At 41.3% G+C, this 19,587-nt stretch overlaps 2 protein-coding genes across 14 annotated transcripts in view; one reads left to right on the plus strand and one right to left on the minus strand.

The window, feature by feature from the left end:
• Positions 1–2,710: 2,710 nt before the first annotated feature.
• LOC139534170 (uro-adherence factor A-like) lies at positions 2,711–8,025 on the minus strand. The gene is made up of 4 exons (XM_071333012.1): positions 7,165–8,025; positions 6,539–6,591; positions 6,355–6,458; positions 2,711–5,854 (listed from the first exon to the last, which is right to left on the minus strand). The coding sequence occupies exons 1-4, from the start codon at positions 7,932–7,934 to the stop codon at positions 2,831–2,833; spliced, it is 3,951 nt and encodes a 1,316-aa protein (XP_071189113.1). The 5' UTR covers positions 7,935–8,025; the 3' UTR covers positions 2,711–2,830.
• A 2,824-nt stretch (positions 8,026–10,849) lies between these two features.
• LOC139534171 (forkhead box protein P2-like) overlaps positions 10,850–19,587 on the plus strand; it is a 113,415-nt gene continuing 104,677 nt past the window's right edge. For 10 of the 13 annotated variants that reach the window (XM_071333017.1, XM_071333014.1, XM_071333019.1 and 7 more), the window contains exon 1: positions 10,851–11,269. The gene's annotated coding sequence lies outside the window, so the exon portion shown is untranslated. Of the gene's footprint in view, positions 11,270–19,587 lie in introns of all 13 variants that reach the window. The other 3 variants (XM_071333021.1, XM_071333020.1, XM_071333026.1) reach the window with 1 other exon arrangement.

Genomic DNA, 19,587 nt, shown 5'->3' on the forward strand with positions numbered 1-19,587 from the left:
TAGCAAGCTAGACAAAAGCAGTCATCATCAAGTCGACAATCTACTGGCAACCAGGAAACGTATGGGACGGCGCACCAATGGCCAAGCATCGTCCGGGTTAGGGGAGTCTCATCGTGCTATAACGACTCCTTGTGGCGGGCCGGGCGCCTGCAGGCCGACTTCGGTCGTCAGTTTGATTGTGTTTCCTCCGACACTTTGGTGCGGCTGGCTTCCGGGTTAGAGTGTAGTCAGCTGTGTGTGTAGAGTGTAGTCAGCTATGTGTGTAGAGTGTAGTTAGCTGTGTGTGTAGAGTGTAGTCAGCTGTGCTGTAGTCACCTATGCTCTGGTCAGCTGTGCTGTGTGAACCCCTTGCAGCCAGTGCCACTGTGCTTTCCAGATTCTGAATCTGTCCTCCTTGTTCTCCTGTAGGCAGAACCAGGCTGGGTTGGACTAGCAGGGGCTCGGGCAACTCTGTGATTCCTCCAAGCAGTTTCCTGACGAGCAGCTCCAACTATGCCGGCCCTGGACTCGGATCGACGCCAGCCCACCAAAGGTCAGCAGTCACAATGCAGCAGACTGGATCAAGTGACTGTCCTTACTGCAGTATCAGTCAAACCACTGCTTTATCTAACACTCAAAGGTGAGTACGTGCACACGCACTAATGCATACACACACACACAAACACACACACACACACACACACACACACACACACACACACACACACACACACACACACACACACACACACACACACACACACACACACACACACACACACACACACTATCTTTCACACTCTCTCCTTCTCTTTCTATGTCTCTCTCTCTCTTGCTCTCTCTCACACACACACCTACATTCACATAGTTGCACATAGAATACTTCCTTCTGAACTCTGAAGGATGTCAGTGTGATTTATCAGTTCATTAAACGAGGTCACGAAGGTGGATGATGGGAATGCTGAGTCAACAATAGGCATACCTAATTGTATGTGCATGACCTGCATGCATTTTAAAAAGCGACTGAACACCCCGATTCCGCATGTGACGGAATCTGACATTTCGGAATTGGAAGATTCCAGTCTTTGGGATGTGGTTCCACATGGCAGTTACTGATGTTTGTCCCCCATGAGACACCATAGGAACAAAGCCAGAATTACTTCCTCAAAATAGTCAGAATGAATTTAAGATAATAAAAAAAATGTGTTAAACATTTTTAGGTTTTTGAAGAGGAGGATTTATTCACACAATCTTACGTCTGGCTAAGGTGTTTGGTGCAGTATTTCACAAGTAAGAAAATGTGTGACGTTTTGTCTTACGTAAACTTAAGTAAACAAAGTCAGATCACCTGCGCTGATAGGCAGGTCTGTGTCACTGGGGATGTTTCTTTGCCCAGGTGTTGCTGACGCCTGCCAGATCTTTCAACGCCTTGATAGGTATATTTACGAATCAGATAACCACATCATAATGTATTTTATAGCAATCTGTCAGTCGATGACACAGTTGATGACGTGGCACGCAACCATTGGTTGATGCATGCAATGTCTGAGCAGGGGATTGCGGCCACTGTCTGCAGTACGATTGGTTAAAGCGCAATCGCCGCAGCTGTGTATCCCGTGTTAGTGGGCAAGTGAGCATTATTCGAAATCAAAACCCAACCCTCAAGTAAGTCATGATGAATTCACTTACAGTACATCACCTGCTAACTCTCCTGTGATGTAGCACTACCGGCCCTCTGTGGTTCGTCTGAGGACAGCAAGCACTTGGGCAACGGAAGACATATCACGTCCACCACTTTACAAGAAGCTATTGCAGTGTACTTTCTGTTTCTTCATATCATGATTAATAATACGTTTTTTGTGAAACTTTAGTGGAGTTTCTGAAAACGTTTGCATTGTCTAACGTAAGGAGGCAAAAATATCCCAGAAAAATGTAGTCTGTCAAAGTTAAATACAGGACTTTTAATGGAAAGACAAAGCCACAGAAATCACACAACTTATATCATCATGATCATCATCATCATCATCATCATCAATCCTTACAATGATTAAATGATGAAAAAGTGCAATCCATTTGACCTTACTGTCTGTAGGCTGCAAGTCTGAGAAAGATAGGTCAAATAGGGGCAAGTAAGTGATCTCGCAGGATCACAGAGACATTGTAATATATGTCTGCCTAAAGTATGCTTCAGTCCAGTCAACTGCTGCTCACGTGGATGTGCGACTTATACATTTCAAGTTCACTACAGAGGAGCGGTATGATGACCATACACATCAGCTCGTCTAAATAAAAACATTTGAACTACTGTGCAGCAATGACTATGCAAGGCACTCTTTAGTCAGCTTCTGAGGGAAATCTGGAAAGATTTTTCTTGAAGCTCGTACGTTATTGTTGTTGAGAAGGATTTTTTTTTTTTTTTTTTTAAATAAAGAAACTTCACTTTCAAAACTCCAATGCCCCACTCGGTTTAGCTAACCCTTTTTTGTCCTCTATTGGAATAATGGATTTCATTCCCCTTTAATACTTTGGTACATTTTCACTTTTGATATTGGGCCCATAAAACACGCCAACAAACTCAAACAAATCATGGTAACTCTTTATATTGAGTTGCTCCCATACCTCTGTAGTAACACTGCCATTACGCTGGTAACAACATTGTATTAACAACTGCATTATAATTACAATAGCTAATACTGAAGTACTATGTACAGTAACAACAATGTTGCTACAGTGGAAATTACAGTGTTACTACACAGGTCTAAGAGCAACTTCATGTAAAGTGTTACCCAAATCATACACACACATGCGTATGTGCACAATATATATATATATTTTTTTACACACAAACACTTTACCTCTCTCCATCTATTCTGTCAGTCCCTGTCACGCGTTGCCTATCTGCCACACGGCACCACCAATACAGTGAAAACAAGTAGAGACCAAAGCACACTGGGAAATTATACACAAGAGTGGTAAAGACAAACACTGCTACCAAAAGGGCATAGACCAATGCTCGGGTTACGCTACTGAGAGAGAAGAACACCCTCAACCATGCCAAGACGCTGCTGGCAGCATCCTCCACTTTCTCTGAGGGAGGAGGGCTCGTACGGCTGCTGAGGGTCTCCTGACCCTCCCCTAATGACGATGGGTTTTGGGTTGACCCCTGACTGACCCCTGACTCACTCCCTTCACTGCTCACTGTGTTAAATCTTGTGCTTAGAGACGATGAATGAGAGAAGACAGTTGTACCTCTGTTTGAAAGAGGTACATCTCCCATAGAGGGCTCTGCATTGCTACTGGGTGTAGTTTGGCTAAGGCCTCGTCTCGGTTTAAAGGTCAAACCGGGAGCTGTACATGCCTTCATGAGAGAATCTACCTCGGAGTCTATGTCTGTCACCACTTTCTGAGTGAGACGTTTTGTCTGATGGATCGGCACATCTGACAGTTTCTCCTCCTTCTCATTGTCTTGCTCGGCTAAAGGACTATTATCAACCGACTGCAAATATAACACCTCTTCTAACGTTTCCTCATTCAAACCTTTCTGTTCTCCGAAATAATCATCTCCACCTAACTCTACCTCTTTTTGAAATGATTCTTTATCATCCTTCATAATAAGTTCTTTTGACCCTTCTGACAACTTTCCATTTTCATCTTGTCTTGGGCATTCAACGTTTTCCATTGTCACCTCATGCTCTTCTTCCTTTTCTGTTGACACGTCCTCACTCTCATTTCGGGTGTTTGCTGTATCGTCCGTTAAGTCCTCAACTTCCTCCTTTACTGGAGTTTCGAAACTTATTTCTTCACGTATCTGTTCTGTGTCTCTCTGTCTGGACATTTCGAGCATGACATTCCCTGTCGTTTCCACTTCTCCCGTGGTCTTTTCCCTGAATACTTCAGGCTCTGTTAGGTTGTGTGTTGATGATTCTTCATCCATATCAGTGTCTCTGTATAGCTCCTCTTCATTTAGGCTCTGATAGATATCTTCTTCTTGCATTTTATTGGACCAGAATCCCTCTTCGTGTGTTTGGTTGGATCTGAATTCTTCAACCTCTTCTAGGTTGTCTCGGTCTCTCTGTTCTTCATCAAACTGACTCCGTCTGAATGCCTCTAATTCGTTTGATCCGAATTCTTCATTGGGTGTTTGGTTCGGTCTGAATTTTTCGGCAAATGTCCGGTTCTCTCTGTCTATCTCTTCCTCCTCATGATTCAGGCGCAATTCTTTGTCTGTGTCGCTCCGTCTGTCATCTTCTTCGCCTTGATGGCTTGGGGAGAATTCCTCTTCCATCTCAATTTTGTTCGGTGTTAATTCCTCTAACTCAGTTTGGTTCCAGCTGAATTCATCACCGAATGTTTGGTTCAGTCTAGATTCCTCTTCATCTCTTTGATTTGATCTGAATTTCTCTGCCTCTGATTGATTCGGTTTTGATTCATCTTCCACTGTATTAAATGGTCTGATTCCAACTTCGTCTGATTTGTTTGGACTGAGTTCCTCTTTGTGTGTTTGTTTCAGGCTTGATTCTTCTTTTTCTGTTTGATTGAGCCTGAATTCCTCTTCATATGTTCGACTCGGCCTGAATTCTTCAAACTCTGTTAGGTTCAGTTCTAAATACATTTTCTCTCTTCGGTTAATTCTGAATTCATCTTCCACTGCTTGACTCTGTTTATGCAAAACTTCTTCTGTGAGGTCTTGTGTGAATTCTTTTTCCTCTGGTTGGTTCGGCCTGAATAGCTCATCCTCTTTGTAAGCCTGTGTAAATCCCTCCTCCACTCCATAGCTCTGTGTGTTTGTTTTATCCTCCGTCCTCTCTCCGACTGTCTCGCTAAATGTCACAGTATCATCAGCTGCTTTGTGCACGTTGCCTTTAACCTCTGCTTCCACATCGGAAGAAAGCGTCTTGTCTTGCCTTTCTCCCTGCCAGATTCTATCTACTGCATTGGCATTCTGAGATTCCGCCATTGCTGTCATATCTGTTGTCTCGGTCTCCCCAGAGCTTGTTACCGGCTCTGCTTTATATGGTGTGAAAGGCTCCTCTTCTCTTCTTCTCCCCCCCTCCACATGCTTGTAACACTGAGCCGTGCTGTCAACAGAGCCCCCGACCACCCTTGCAGCACCCGAGGGAATGGGTTCCTGTAGAGTGTCTGTTACAGGGATGGCCTCTGACCTTTGGGAAGGATCATAAACCAACGCTTTGTCGTCTCTGGAGACGGTGACACCCGAGCTTGACAGTGGCTCCTTGGCAATGACCACAGGCATCACATGATTGTGAGCCCCCAACGGCAGTTCATCTACCGTGCAGTGTGTGTACCTTCGTGTATTTGAGTCCAAGTCATCCTCCTGTTGGTTCTCGACTTTTGAGGATGTCTCAAAATCCTCCGTTTCAATTGACGGGCAAACTGAAGTTGCTGACTGTAGCCATTCAGACTCTGGCACACTGGTGGTATCTTTGGAGTCTGTGCCATTGAGGAAGGCTTCCCACAGATCACAAACAGAGGGTTGTTCTCCCAGATTGTCCTCGGACTTGTCTGATGTGAGCTGAGCTGTGGTCCTCGTTCTAATCCAGATGTCATCCTCATCTGGAGTCCCCGCCCACACTTTCTCTTTGCCCCAGTCCAGGGATAGTAGGGGTATCTGGTGGTATGTCATTATTTGAGGGGTATCATTGGTTTGTTTCTTCTGGCGTAATCGTAGGAGACTGGAGGCGCTGTCCCTTAGGGGTTTGATGCTGATGTCAGGCAGTGAAGGGGGTTTCTCCAGTCCATTATGTGGTAGCCCATTGGAAATGTGTTCCCGTCTTGCTGCCTGCTCTCGCTGGGAAAAGCATTCCTGCACTCGTGCTGAACGGGCCGCCCTTCGTCTGCTCCTCTGACTATCCCCCTGTCAGTCACCAAGAGAAGGAAAAGGGCATATTTAGGTTTGGACTTAATTAGTTGCCTACACTAAAATGTGTTTTAACATCTGATCTAACAAGGACTAATATAAAACATATTTTAACTTATTGCAATAAATCAAATATGTAACTTTTGTAGAATATTGCAATGAGATTGGAACTTAGGGTGCAATACCATTTTTTTGCATGACTGCAATAAAAGAACGTATGGTATGCTCTGAAGTATCATGTAAAATGCCTCACAGCCTCCTCACGTACAGTAGGTTACACCGACTCACGCGTAACTAGCTGAAGTACAGACATACCTTACTGCAGAAAGAGCATGGTTGGTAATAATGTTCAAACATGAATTAACTATATGTATTTTATGGTGAGAAATGTGTTAAATATTGTTTTCTGTCAAATGTGTATGAGAAAGTAGCATAGCACCCCACCCAGGACATATCAAAATGTTTGTCAGCCCTTTAGTACAAATTATTGACCTCACCAAATGTTTGTGATGGTAATCCTCATGATGCAAATTAGAGAGTAGATGCTCTGCGTTGTCCACGGTTTTCCTGCCAGCCCCCTCTGCTCTATGTGTAGCTGAATCTGGAAAATAAATGGCTCAAAGACTCAGATCCACAAGCATGGTGTTCAGAATTCACAGACATAATATGAGCGATACACACCTGGAGAGTCTGTAGTGGTCTCCAAAGAGTTCTCCTCAGCGCTGTACATCTTACTGTCAACACAGAGGAGAGATCAAATTACATTAAGTGTTATGGGGCAAAAAAAGGAATAGTGTTCGTCAAGAATCAAAACACAGAGGTAGTTAAGCTTTTGGTCCTAAAGTTAAAAAAAAGAAGAAAAAAAAGGAAACATATTTTTTTCCCCCAGTCAATATCAGACGTAATGGAAAGATGGAGTGACAGTAGATCCCCGACACTGGATCACATGGGGAGCTATTTGATACAGTAGCCTAGCACAATGGAAATCTCTGATAAAGCTAACTCCAACAATCCAACAATCATGCACAGGTGATCCATCTAGAATTATGGAGAAGACATTTTATTTATTTATATATATATATATATAAATATGTCACACTAATAATCAAATATTTTCCTATTTCACTAAGAGATAATAATATGCTTTAAGGCTATTACTCAATTTGCTGGCAGAACTACTATTTGTTTGTAATCTATGCTATAGTGATTAATAATTCAATACAGTTCTTTAATACTTCAGTGATAGTGTGTTTCTACCGTTTACTGTCAGCAGCGGGAACAAGAATAGGACCGGGATGACTCCTCACCTGTTGACTTTCAGACAGCTTCTCTTCTCTCTCCAGTTATTTACTTCCTCTAGCTGAGGCTCCATCGCTATCAGGTCTCTGCCTCCCTTTTTGTGGCAGAACAGCACATAGTTCATGTCACTGTTGTTTGCCCAGAAAGTTCCCACCGATGTCTCGTATCTGAGGCAGAACTCCACTTTGGTGCCCTCCATCTCAAAGGGAGGCACGAGGGTAAGCCTGAACGCAAACCTGTCCGTTGTTCCAGCGCTGGAGCCCGGGACGTACTCAGCCAGCAGGTCAAAGTTGGTCTTCCAGCTATCCAGAGTGATCCGGATATAAAGGGATTTATTGTAGCACAGGTTCACCACCCTGATAATACCCCTGAGCGCGGTGGTGCCAGGAAGTAACTCAATGCTCTCCAGCTCCAGCTTCTGATCCTGGAGTCTCTGTTCGAGTTCCTCCGGAGACGAGGGCACGGTAAACAAAGATGACAGGAAATACTCGTCCGGTTCTTTAACTTTGACCTCGGGCTCTGGGGGGTCAGCGACCTCTGCCCCCGTCAGGTCTGTACTGTCAAACTCCTTGACGTACACCAGATCTAGACCGAAGGCGTCAGCAAAGGACACCTTCCTACAGATGACGGCCGGGGGCTCGGGCTCCGAACCATCTGACTCGTCCGATTCGTCCATGGCGCTTTTCTGTGGGGGGAGGCTTCCTCGCTCCTCTTCCTCCCTCACTCCCCCCTCTTTAATATCCCCGCTGCCCCAGGTTCTGGTGTCTGGAGTCTCCATGAAGTTTGAGGGCCCGAGAGGCCTTGGGTCGTCTGCAGACAACAGTGGGCTGGCTGTCTGTCTACATTGGGAAGGGAGGACAGAACCAGAGCACTGTGACGACACTCGAGAGGACGTGACTTGACATATGGGGTCCAGTTACAGCTGAATATTGTGGTGTAAGCCAGGCCTATTAATAGGTCTCATATAATATGCTAGTCTGGCCCCTGCAGTCATCTGTCACAACATAACGTCTCTCATATCTGTTGCAGTAAAGAAATATACCAGTAATAACAAAAGATATATAACAAATTTAAGACAGAGGCAAAAATGTATATTGAACTCATCTGTGCAGATATATTAAATGACAGAATAAGATGAATTTGTTTTCAATTACCGATCGTGGACGGTGTTTATGGTTCCTCAGACCGCAAATGTTGCGTGCGGGTCACTTGCAAGTGTCGATAAAGTCCTCCAGTCATGGATCAAAAGTGGAGCCAGGGCCAAGTCTCAATCCTCAACAATGGATTCCTCATCTGTCCTATACCCTCTTGCCATCATATTACTATAATTCCCCAAGTCTCAGGTTAGCGAGGACAAGGAGATAGGACTTAGAAAGCAAATTCAGGGTAAATTATTGTACAGTAGCCAAGCTCTCCCTGGCTCTCAAACAATCACCTCTCTGATTTTGACGTAAGAGTAACATCTACTTTGTAAAATGACATTTTCATTCCTTGAATCTGGTCAGATAGGAGATGTAAGAATACCTGTAAATCTAACACACCCCTTTCAACAGGCTGTAGGCCTAGTTATACAATACAGCCCAGGTATGTAGACCGGTTTCACTCTCAATGGATTCTTTGTGCAAGGTTGTTACTGGGGCTAGATGGATTTTTTTTTGTCTTGAATTTGCAGGTTTTGTTTTCAACATTACAACAAAACAGTGCATTGTTATTTCTACATAAAATGTAATGAAACTGACATGAGTATGATATTTACTGTACTGAATAATCAGATCAGTAGATGGCAGTGTATGACCAAAGCGGATTTCATCCATGCCCAAGTACTTTGATACAGCATGAGGTCATCTATTCAGCACACCATGTTTGACCTCAACATATATTACTTTTTATCGCTGATATGCATTTCAACATCATCAAATGCATTAGGTTAGGTAAAGTCAATAATAGCTAGATAAACAACACACATTTATAAACCTATTATAAGACATGCAGTACATACCTGTGACCCGTGTGAATGGAATACACTAAATTACCAGTAGGTGGCAGCAAAGCACCATTTTCCACAAATACATTTACGTATACGTTTTTTTTATACTTCATGACATCCAAAATGATCTTTCCTCCTATTTATAGAAATTATGATGGAATGCTCAATCTCACTTAGAATCTTCAAAAATGTCATGGAATTGGATCTTTTACGAAAAATATATTGTATTTTAAACACTTTAAAGATTTTAATCTTAATCGTTGATGCCGTTTATAAAATCTATATGAATTTATTTCATTTTGAATGTACACTATTCCCTTTTATATATTTATCATATCTGCACATACAGATTAACTGGTGTGAATTGCAAGTTTGAAATTGTTTACAAGTTTGACAATGATATGTAATATTTGTTTTTAAAGTAAGAGTATTGTTCATTTGTTGTGCATAACAAAACGGAACAATAAAATACTAAAAGCATATCCCTAACATTTAAACAAAGCAGAGGTTTGAACGTCACATTGAAATTAATGTACCTTTTTTTTACACATAAAAACGGATGCAAATTATTTCAATCAAGCTTTTAATCAATACAAATTTGTTTCAGTTTCATTACGCCGACTTTATAATTTAAAATATATATACGTGCATTAAGGAAAATGTGTTTTTCCTGTATAGGTAAAACAAACAATTTTCACCCAATATTTTATCTATAGGAAGAGTAAATAAACGTAACATACAACAGGTCAGACCTTGCACGTCAATCTCTCCGGTCCACACCGGTCAATGTAGGTTCATTGCAGTGAGGAGCAGACAATGCGTTATAGCAAATAGCTTTAACATATATAAAGGTTTAAAAGATTAAGATATTTATTAATATATTGATGTCTAGCACTGGTCCAATTTTAAATGTTTACAGACAAGACTGATCAAACTGCAATGGCACAAAGATGACTATTAAGTATATTGATCACACATCAATAGATCAAACGATCAAACGTCATCACCATTTACATTCCAACGTTAGCCGTATGTATAGCTTATTCTGATGAGTTTGTGTGTTTATCTAATCTCATCATGAATCATAGCCTATTTTAACATATTTATTCTGCACATGAAAATATAGTAAACAGTGGGCCTATATAAATTCTCTTTTCAAAAGAGTTAAATGAACAAAAATATTATAACAAACCGTTAGGCTACATATTTCTGCTAATGCATTTTCTTTGCGCTGACATTACCAATATACACCCTTATTTGGGACTGATTAGTTAGTAAATGTGCACTAAACGTTTTAGTAATTGCTGTTTTGGTGTCTACATAATTTATTTCCATGGTGTGCACATACCTTCCAAATAAATATCCGTGTTGATGCTCACATTGATTCATATCTGTTTAAGATCAGTAGGTTAGTCTACAAGTAACAATGTATATGTTTATTATAGAATAGATTACACCTTATTAGGATATTTAAATATTTCATTTTTCAAACTATTGTCTTTCTCCTGTGGCCAACTGTGTATAGATCTCGGGGCTGGCTTCATCTGGAACAAGATTTACATGGAAATGGGACTGTTTGCTTATCGTTGACTTCCAAAAAGGAACATATATATATATGAATATATATATAACTTGCAAATAGTTTTTTGTTTACATAGCAGGTGGACATGACGTCACATGGGACCGTAGCACTCCGAAAAATAACAAGATTTAACTCCGGGTAAGTGCCTCCCCTGGGACTGCATTCTAATAAGCTAGTCCAAAATAGTTCGTGGAATACATCTTGATGTATTGAATCGCATTGCAAAAACAAGCTACTTCTTCGCATCACGCGTCATGCGAGAGCATTCAAACAGGACTCAGTGTACTGCTTTTTCTGTTACATTAGTAATAACAGCAGCATTGACTGAAGACAGCAGGAGCGCAAGACAACGCTTGTATCTCTGAGTGCAGCGCCAACGGAGGAATATTTGAGCTTTTATTTACTCTACGGCTTGTTGTTCATTTTTTTCTGCTTTATGGTTACTTGTACAGTCACGTGTGAAGATTTCTTGAAGCTGAACGTACACCGACTTCTTCTCACCTGGAGGCTCTTGTTTTCCTATAGGAAATAACGCTGCGTTTTGGTAAGTTTGAACCAACGTGTTTATTTCTTTCCACCCTCTTGAGTTTCACTGATTCTCTTTATCGATTATTGCTGTCTACTAACTGAAATTATGATGCCATAGTTTGTGCGGATGATTGTGAACAACTTCAAATCATCCCAACAACTATATATTGCATATGTATATGTATATATATATATATATATATATATATATATTACATATTTCATGTTTGTTTCTTGTCGTGTACGTCACACAATAGTCGACTGTGCTTTTTCGTTGCCAATGACCCTCATGCAACACTGTCCGGCGTGTGCAGCCAATAGGGAGGATAGAACTCTTCTATAGATGACCACTGACTCGCTGAAGCCGATATTCAACAATGTATCCTACCCATCTTTCATTTCAGTATATCAGAGATGGAACTACGTATTGCCATTAGCACTAAATACAATAAAACGTTATGAATTTTTTGTTGTTGCGTAGGTTGAAAAGTCAGATAGAATAGTTGTAGGCAACCAGTTGAAAGTAGCCTACCAATTCAGAGATGCATTAACTTATTCTGATGTTTTTGATCTACTCGTAAAATATCCTATAGGTTAGGCGAATTAATTAAAAAATATATGTAATATTCAAAGTCACATTCATTCACTGGAATGGAATCTCAAAGTATTCTCATTTAAATGTAACAATGAAAGTTTGAAATGCAGATACATTTATTTTTGGCCATTGTTCCAATTATAATTGGGAAAGTACAGCATTCACCACTATCATATTAATATGCAATTATTGGGGAAGTATTTTCTCTAAAACTAAAAGTTGAGCTATTATAACTGATCCATTGATAATAATGTATTACAATCTAGTTTACTATCTGTGGTAATGAGAATTTTTTTGTAGTGTCGTTATCAGTTGTGCCACAATTCTTACTATTATCATCACCTATGCCTAATACTACTATAGTACTACTACAGTAACTTACTTCACTACATTACTATTATCCGATGTCCCTTTTACACTACAGTTACTACATTACTACTGTTGCTGCTCAGACTACCAATGCTTCAAATGAAAGCAAACGTATAATAGTATAACTAGCTGTTGATGGGGATGATGATGAAGATCAATGTTTAACAGCTTACCGTTTACATTCTTGCTCCATTCCTAGCTACAGCATATTCCATATCTTCATAGCCCAGGTATAAAATGAGAGACCAGTTTCAGCATTATCCTCATAGTTCTAAATGAGCATGATGGACTTGTAGTTTGGACGATGGGTTTCTACACATCGGTTATGGGCCTCCCTAAAAACACTCTAAAGTAACCCACTACTTTAGTTAGCACTGCACCTAAATCGATAGCCTAGGTGTAGCTTTTTTTCTTATAGAAACGCTAACAAGGTTCCCTCAGTGCTGCACCCCTACGCATGCCCTTGGATCAGTTTTCACCCCTGGTGGCTTAACAGGACTGGACCCTTTTGTTCAAGCCGTGGGTGCACAGGTGTTCCCCAGCCTGAAATGCAGGTGTGCTCCACTGTTTCATCACTCAACACTTTTGCCCTTCCAACGCCTGTTGTGAAATATTTTAGGACCATACCCTATCAGCCCCTTGTTTGGAACCTCTGCAATCATTAACTGGTAGGAACTATATAAGTCTGTAGCTATAGAGGCCCTGTTTCAGTGCTTTTTAGTTTGTTGTTGAAGTTTACTTTTGGGAAAGTAACCTAATATTTCACTCTGCTGTCTGCGTCAAGGCTATATGGTTGAATGTGGACAAATGGTATCTGACCAGCATTAATAGCGCGGTGCACTTATTATTGTGCCACTCTGCATCCATTTTCTGATTGCTGCATTTATCATTTTGTGGTTTGCTGCTACATTATGGTAATATGAAAATGAATGTCCTCCCAAGGATGAATAAGTATACGTTTATCATACCTTTTAATCATTTATCAAAATTGAAGCTGCCATATATAACTTTTTTGGGCAAACTGACATAAATCACATAGAAATTTGAGTTATAGATCTGTCATTCTCATTGAAAGCAAGTCTAAAAAGCGGTAGATCTGTTCTATGTGCACTAGTTCTATGCTTCCGTTCTTAAATTTCGTGTTTGCATCTTTTACTTTCGGTTTTGTACACCAACTTCAAATAGCTGAAAATACAATATTTTTGGTTATTGAAAATATTTTCCATAGCTGTTTAGATGGTACAATGGTTCTCTACAATCTAAAGTATACATTGTTGCTTTGTCACATAAGCTCTAATTAGGCGAACTATTCGAATTTTAGCAAACAGGAAATGGCGGAGCGATTTCTGCATATTGCACCTTTAAGTTTAAGATTTCAGCCAACCAGTCACAGGTTAATGCATGATGTATGCTAGTAACTGAGAAATAGTAGATGACTTGTTCTGTTTTGCATGTATATTGAGTCTTAATTTAAATAATTCAAAGGACATGTCATGTAGTGCAGTCTGTATTTTGAATAAAGTACATATTGTTTTCTTTTCATTTATTACATAGCAACTTTGAAACAAATACCTAATTCTTCATTTAACTGAACTCTAGCCTCTCTCTTAGCTTTTGTATCATACCACCACCCATCCCCCAACATTTTATTTTTTATTAAACTGTCTGCTTGCTCAACCTTAGAGGTGTTGCTCTGTTTTGGGGGGAATAGGAACAACAAAGGGTGGAGCTCCCATTAGTTTCATTTGTCTAAATATGAGCCCTGTACCCTGTCTGTGTTTTAATGTATGGGCAAGTCAACTCTGCTCTCTAAGTCTAATGGCAATTAAACTGGAAAGCTTTCTGTTTTTATCCCCGTTAACTTCATAGAAATGTTTCCATGACAACCTCCATGCAAGTTAAAGCAACCAGAGGTGATCAAGTCTTTTTTTTCTCCCTCCCTCCCTCCCTCCCTTCAGTAAGAATGGAATTTGTTTTGACAGTTTTGGCCTTTAATGGCACTTTTGTGCTGCGTGAAAGTATTTGTTTACCAGGATCATATGCTGCTATCTGTCAGCCTAGAAGAGATTGACTTCTTAAGATAAAAGAGTATATAACATGCTTAAGAGGCCCCCAGGCACTGTAATAATCCACATAATGGTAATGGTGTTTTGTGTGCCACAGTAACTAAGAGGCCGAGAGCTCAGACTTTTTTAGTTACGCTCCGGGTCACTTCTATAAGCTGGACTTTCTGCTGTTGTGGGTAAGAAACACTGTGACTTTTGGCCAAGGAAAGATGTATTGGGTGGGGTCAGGGGATATGGATTAAACGGAGATTGCAGTCTGACTCAAGACTTAAGGCTGCATTAAGTGTTGTCTTTGAAACAAGTCTCAACACCGACGTGTTTATTTTACACTGAGCATTTGTTTGACTTTCCGGACTAGTTTGGAGGAGTGTCTCATTGCTCATTGCGTTATGACTCATTTTAGAACGATGGGGTGCTGATAACCGTTCTCACTTGTCAGTTTGAAACACTTGCCAATATTTATATTTATGTATAACAGTCCTAAATGCCCGTGTTTCTAAGATAGGCATCTAAATATCACCTTGTACGTCACCGTGCCACGATCTCAGGGTTGTTGCACTACAAACATATGACCAATAACATGTGAGCTGCAGGTTCAGCGGGTTCCCAAAACCTCATAACGACTCCTGTACTTTGACAAAGAATAGAACCTGCAAACTGCAGCCAGACTTGTGACTGATGTAAACAAACTTGCTTTACCACTAACCAACATAGCATTGTTACCATTGCAGTCTACCAATGCAGTCCCGCTGTATCGGCTAAGGTCTAGCAGTAGATGCTTGATCATGACCTATAGACCTTGACAATTGAACCACCGGTTGACCCTTTAAAAGGCCATTAGTTCTACCTGTTACGTGCACTTGCTGCGTTTCAACCTGCATTATCTATGAAATTGTGCGATGTCTCTTTTAGTGGTTTGATTGCCAAACGAGAATAGATTTGATCGTTTTGGATCACTTCTTGTTCACATTTTCCCCTGTTTTGTGCAGCCAACACTTGTTTACTCTACATGACAGGGATAACAGTCCTCAGTGGCCCGGAGTAGTGTCACACTTTTTCCCCATCCCTAGCAAACACAACTGATTAAACAAATTGCATTTTAAACCGAAGATCATGATTTGTTGATTATCGGAGTCTGGTGTGTTAGCGGGGCTGGGGCAAAAGTGTGACACCAATCATGCCCCCGAGGACTGGAGTTGCCCATCCCTGCTCTATGCTATGGTCACAGCAGTGTAAAAGAATGACAGCTTTTGCGTTTCTTTAAGTCACGGTTGGATGGAGAAAGAAGGGACAGTGTACTGGGCTGGTGTGAAAGAATGTGTTGGTTGCAGGGTCTTGCCCTGAATCAAAGATGGATGGTCACTCATAGTGAACGGCAAGGTCGCCATCACTCAGGCGAAATCTGCCACAAGACTGTCTGTATCACCGTAAACAACTACTCACTTCAGACAGATTGAGAAATAACAGGCCTATTGTCCTAACTCTACAATTGTTAAACGGTTAATTAAGAAACAGGTCACATTCACAAAATTGTGGAATAAGTCATGTCTAAATCTGAGTGCTAGCTTCATCTTACAATCTGATTATATTGTTGGTCAAATTAACATGGCTTTTGAAACATCTGGGGCTCATTGAAGTTCTAGGAAAAAGGGAGGGAATGGCTAGTATTGATTTGAAGCAGGCATGTGCTGCTCAAACAGCAGGAACACAAACAAACACTGACCTTCCTCTCACTGGTGCTGTGTGTCTCTGTGGACAATTCTGTTGGAGAGAGAGAGATGGCAAAAAAAACTGTTTATTTCAAACATGTTGTAAAAACACAGGATTTGTGAGGGTAATGCTTTTTGACAGGCACATTAGGCTGCAGAAAGAGCATCGAGCTCGGGGCTGGGGGCATATGGTGCTGCCTTCTGCCGGCGTTGCACTAGAACAAGTTACAACACTCTGGCAGGGTCACGACTGTCTCAGGTTTGTTCCTTCTGTCTCGCTGGCTCGTCAAAATCAAAACAACCAGGGAAAAAAACAATAAGGCTTTTACAGCTTTTGTCTTTCAGAAAGACATGGACACACTTTAAAGGACAAAAATGACATTCTTGGCCATGCTATTTTACAGTGATATAAAAGGGAGGCCATTTTCTGAAATATGCCTAGCTATTTGTTGTTGTGTTTTTGATATCATGGCCACATTATAATATCTACTGCACGTTGGCTAGTTGATTAGACCATAAATGTCTCTAAGAGTCCTATTAGCACATTCTAATACTTTGAATACTTTAATGATTTGCCAATGTATAACACAGAGGTGACATTACACGCTTATAAGCTATTTACTAGCTAGCTATTAGTAACACTTCATACCAACATTGTGCCCGCTATAGAGTTTCCTCAAACCTGTACTTGGACAGTAGTCCTTTTGTCATAGGGCCATAGTTTTATTTCCTGTAATTTCAGAGGGATGTACTTGGACATGATGAAGTGAGATGCTGACGCAGTGCTCTGGTTAGAACAGAGGGGATTGGTTGAGAGTAATTACAGGCTACTGTGTGGCTTGTAGGGTTTCCCTGGATGACAGGGCCATGAGCCTTCATTCAGCCACTTTTATAAAAGAAATGGCCACAACATATGGGCGCAGCAACACAATGGTTTATTTTTATGATATTTGATGGGTGGTTTTTGATTTAGATTGTCACTTCTGGCAACCAGCAAGGCAGATGGTGTAGACTTGAGTGCCCATCAGAGCCTAAATACCTTCGGGCAGCTGTTGCTAATAAACTTTTTTTTTGTGCATTTTTTTCCTTCTAACATGGCTTAGGTCAATAGGAGTCAAACCTGTTACAACACCTGTTTCTGCATATGTAAATCTGTTGTTTTGTCATTTCATTAGACAAGAAAAAAAGGTAGAGGTCCCTCGTGGTTGCAAACGCGACTGGCACTGGGCCCACTTGGCACGGTACAAAGACAAAAGGGAAAATACCTTAGAGAGAGAACGAGGGATGGAGCGTTTCTGTAGGGAAGCCATAGGATGCCTCCTCTGTTTTAAGTTCTCTATCTGGAAGGTTGCCTGCAATTCTGAAGAGAATGGAGTGGGTCCCCGAGACTACTGGACAGGGAAGAGAAGGCGTTCTCTCTCTCTCTCTCTCTTTCTCTGTCTCTGTCGCTCTCTCTCCCTGTGAGAGTAGCGGTGAGGCAGGACATGCCCAGGAGCCAATGACTGGCACACGCGTGGCTGCCACGCGCCACACGCTTCCCTCCCAACCCACCCATCATCTGGTGTGCCCCTGTGGCTCTTGCCTCTCAACCACATGTGCCAGGGTCTGCTTGGACTCAGGGGCTAATTGTTCTTTGGTAAACCTAACGGCATGCTTGTTGGATCCCGACATTAAAACCGAGACGGGAAGGAAGATCGTGATCTTTCTAATGCAGTTATTTTTCATGAAGTCTTGAAGGTTTCGTTTATAATCTGGTCTGTGTAGCTGAATGTAACAAATGCACCATGAAATTAAAGGTTATTGCCTGAACGTTGTTCGAAAGCTTGGAAGATTAGTGTTTCTCTGTGCAGAATTAGAGCAGGGAACTTGATATGGCTCGTTCTTGCATTTGGATGTTATGCTCCTTGAGAGAAATGGACTGACATGCGTCCAGAAACAATGTTTATTGCCTTGTCTTTCCATCTGTCCTCCATTCTCTGGTGATAATGAGGTATTTGAGGCACTTAATGTTGAAGTGTTGCTGATGTTGATACTGTGAAGCCAATGTGTAATAGCATATATTCTATTCTATCCCACTCTATTCCACTGTCTTCAGTAGTCTTGACAGACCTGGGGTTGTATTGGCCCCATGCAGTGAGCTGGTCTAATGTGGCCCTACAGAGCCACTCCTCCAATAGCTGTGGGTTGTTCTGATTTGTAGCACTTCCTCTTTCCCTTCACACAAGCAGCCAGACAGGCAGCATTAAAAACAGGCACAATCCCCCTCTGATACAGGAGTTCATTAGAGATGGGCCTTTGATGGGCAGCCTTTTTATGTGACTACGGGTTTCAAATACCTTGATGTAGAAGCTTAAGAATCCATTGTGCAGTAAGCCCTCCTTTTGATGCGACTTATTTAGATCTGCATAGTAAATCAAGGAGAGTAAATAACGAGGCAGCAGATGGAAGCAAGGAGATAAGGCCCCGGCCCGAACAATCACATTTGTATTTTGTTATGATGTTGACAGCAGCTAAAACTCACTAATCTAGCTCCACTGATCTGCATTTCAAAGAAATCTCATTTAGCAGCGGGGAGGATAAAGTTCTTCCCATTGTGTCCGTTTTATTGCGTTCTTCGTTAATTTATCTGCTGGCAGATTTAACGTTCGCCGGTGCTCGGGGAGGAGAGGAGAGAGAGCGGCGTGCGCTGTGGCGGTGGCGTTGCAGAGAGATGGGGTCTTAAATTCTGTGAAAGCGGTAACGTCTAGACTGCGAGCCCAGGGTAATTACACGTCCGGTGATGAATAGAATGAGTTTGAAGACTCATCTTTGTTCGGGGGCCTGAATTGCTCGCCTAACACCGATAAGGACCATTTGGTTCCCTGTAGAAAATATTATTGCCGGTGACTTTGCTATAATGCCCCCCCCCACCGCCGTAACACAAGGATGGTATTTACGTTAAAGATAAAATTATTGTGTACAGTAATCTGACTTGTTAGCATAATGTCCCTCTTTCATCCCCAGACCCTTCTATAGCTGCTGTGGAGGTATTTCTGCCCTCCATTTTAAATAGTTTATCTTGACTAAGTGCAGCGCTTTATGTAAATAACAGCCTATGGTATTATTAGGCCCCTTGAATGCTTGAATGCAGCCTGTATTTATACGTTGATAGAATTTAAAGATCATTTTTTTTGTATTTAGGCTAAGCATAAAGATATGTGTGATATTTGTAAATCTCTTGAATTGGAGGTCACACAGACTAATAGCATTCTTGTTGCTTTTCCTCTGAATAGAGTATTACATCTTCACAGACCACCGCTGTATTGAAGTAAACTCAGCAAGTAATTTTGGATGAATGGAACATTAACTCAAAATTATGTTTTTATCCAACTTATAAGGCATTTTACTTGAACGTTTATTCACACAAATATAGCTAAGTGTTAAGTAGTTTGATGCAGATTTGGTGGTGTGTTATTAGTCCTTTATTACATGTTTACTTAGCCTTCATGCTAGTACTAAACAGTATAGTATTTTCGTTTGAAGTACATCAGTACTAGAATAGATGATTGTGTACGCTAACAGAAACATCACCATGCCTCTTTTCGCAATAGACAGT

The sequence above is a fragment of the Salvelinus alpinus genome, chromosome 11, assembly GCF_045679555.1.
Source record: "Salvelinus alpinus chromosome 11, SLU_Salpinus.1, whole genome shotgun sequence".
Taxonomy (NCBI): Eukaryota; Metazoa; Chordata; class Actinopteri; order Salmoniformes; family Salmonidae; genus Salvelinus; species Salvelinus alpinus.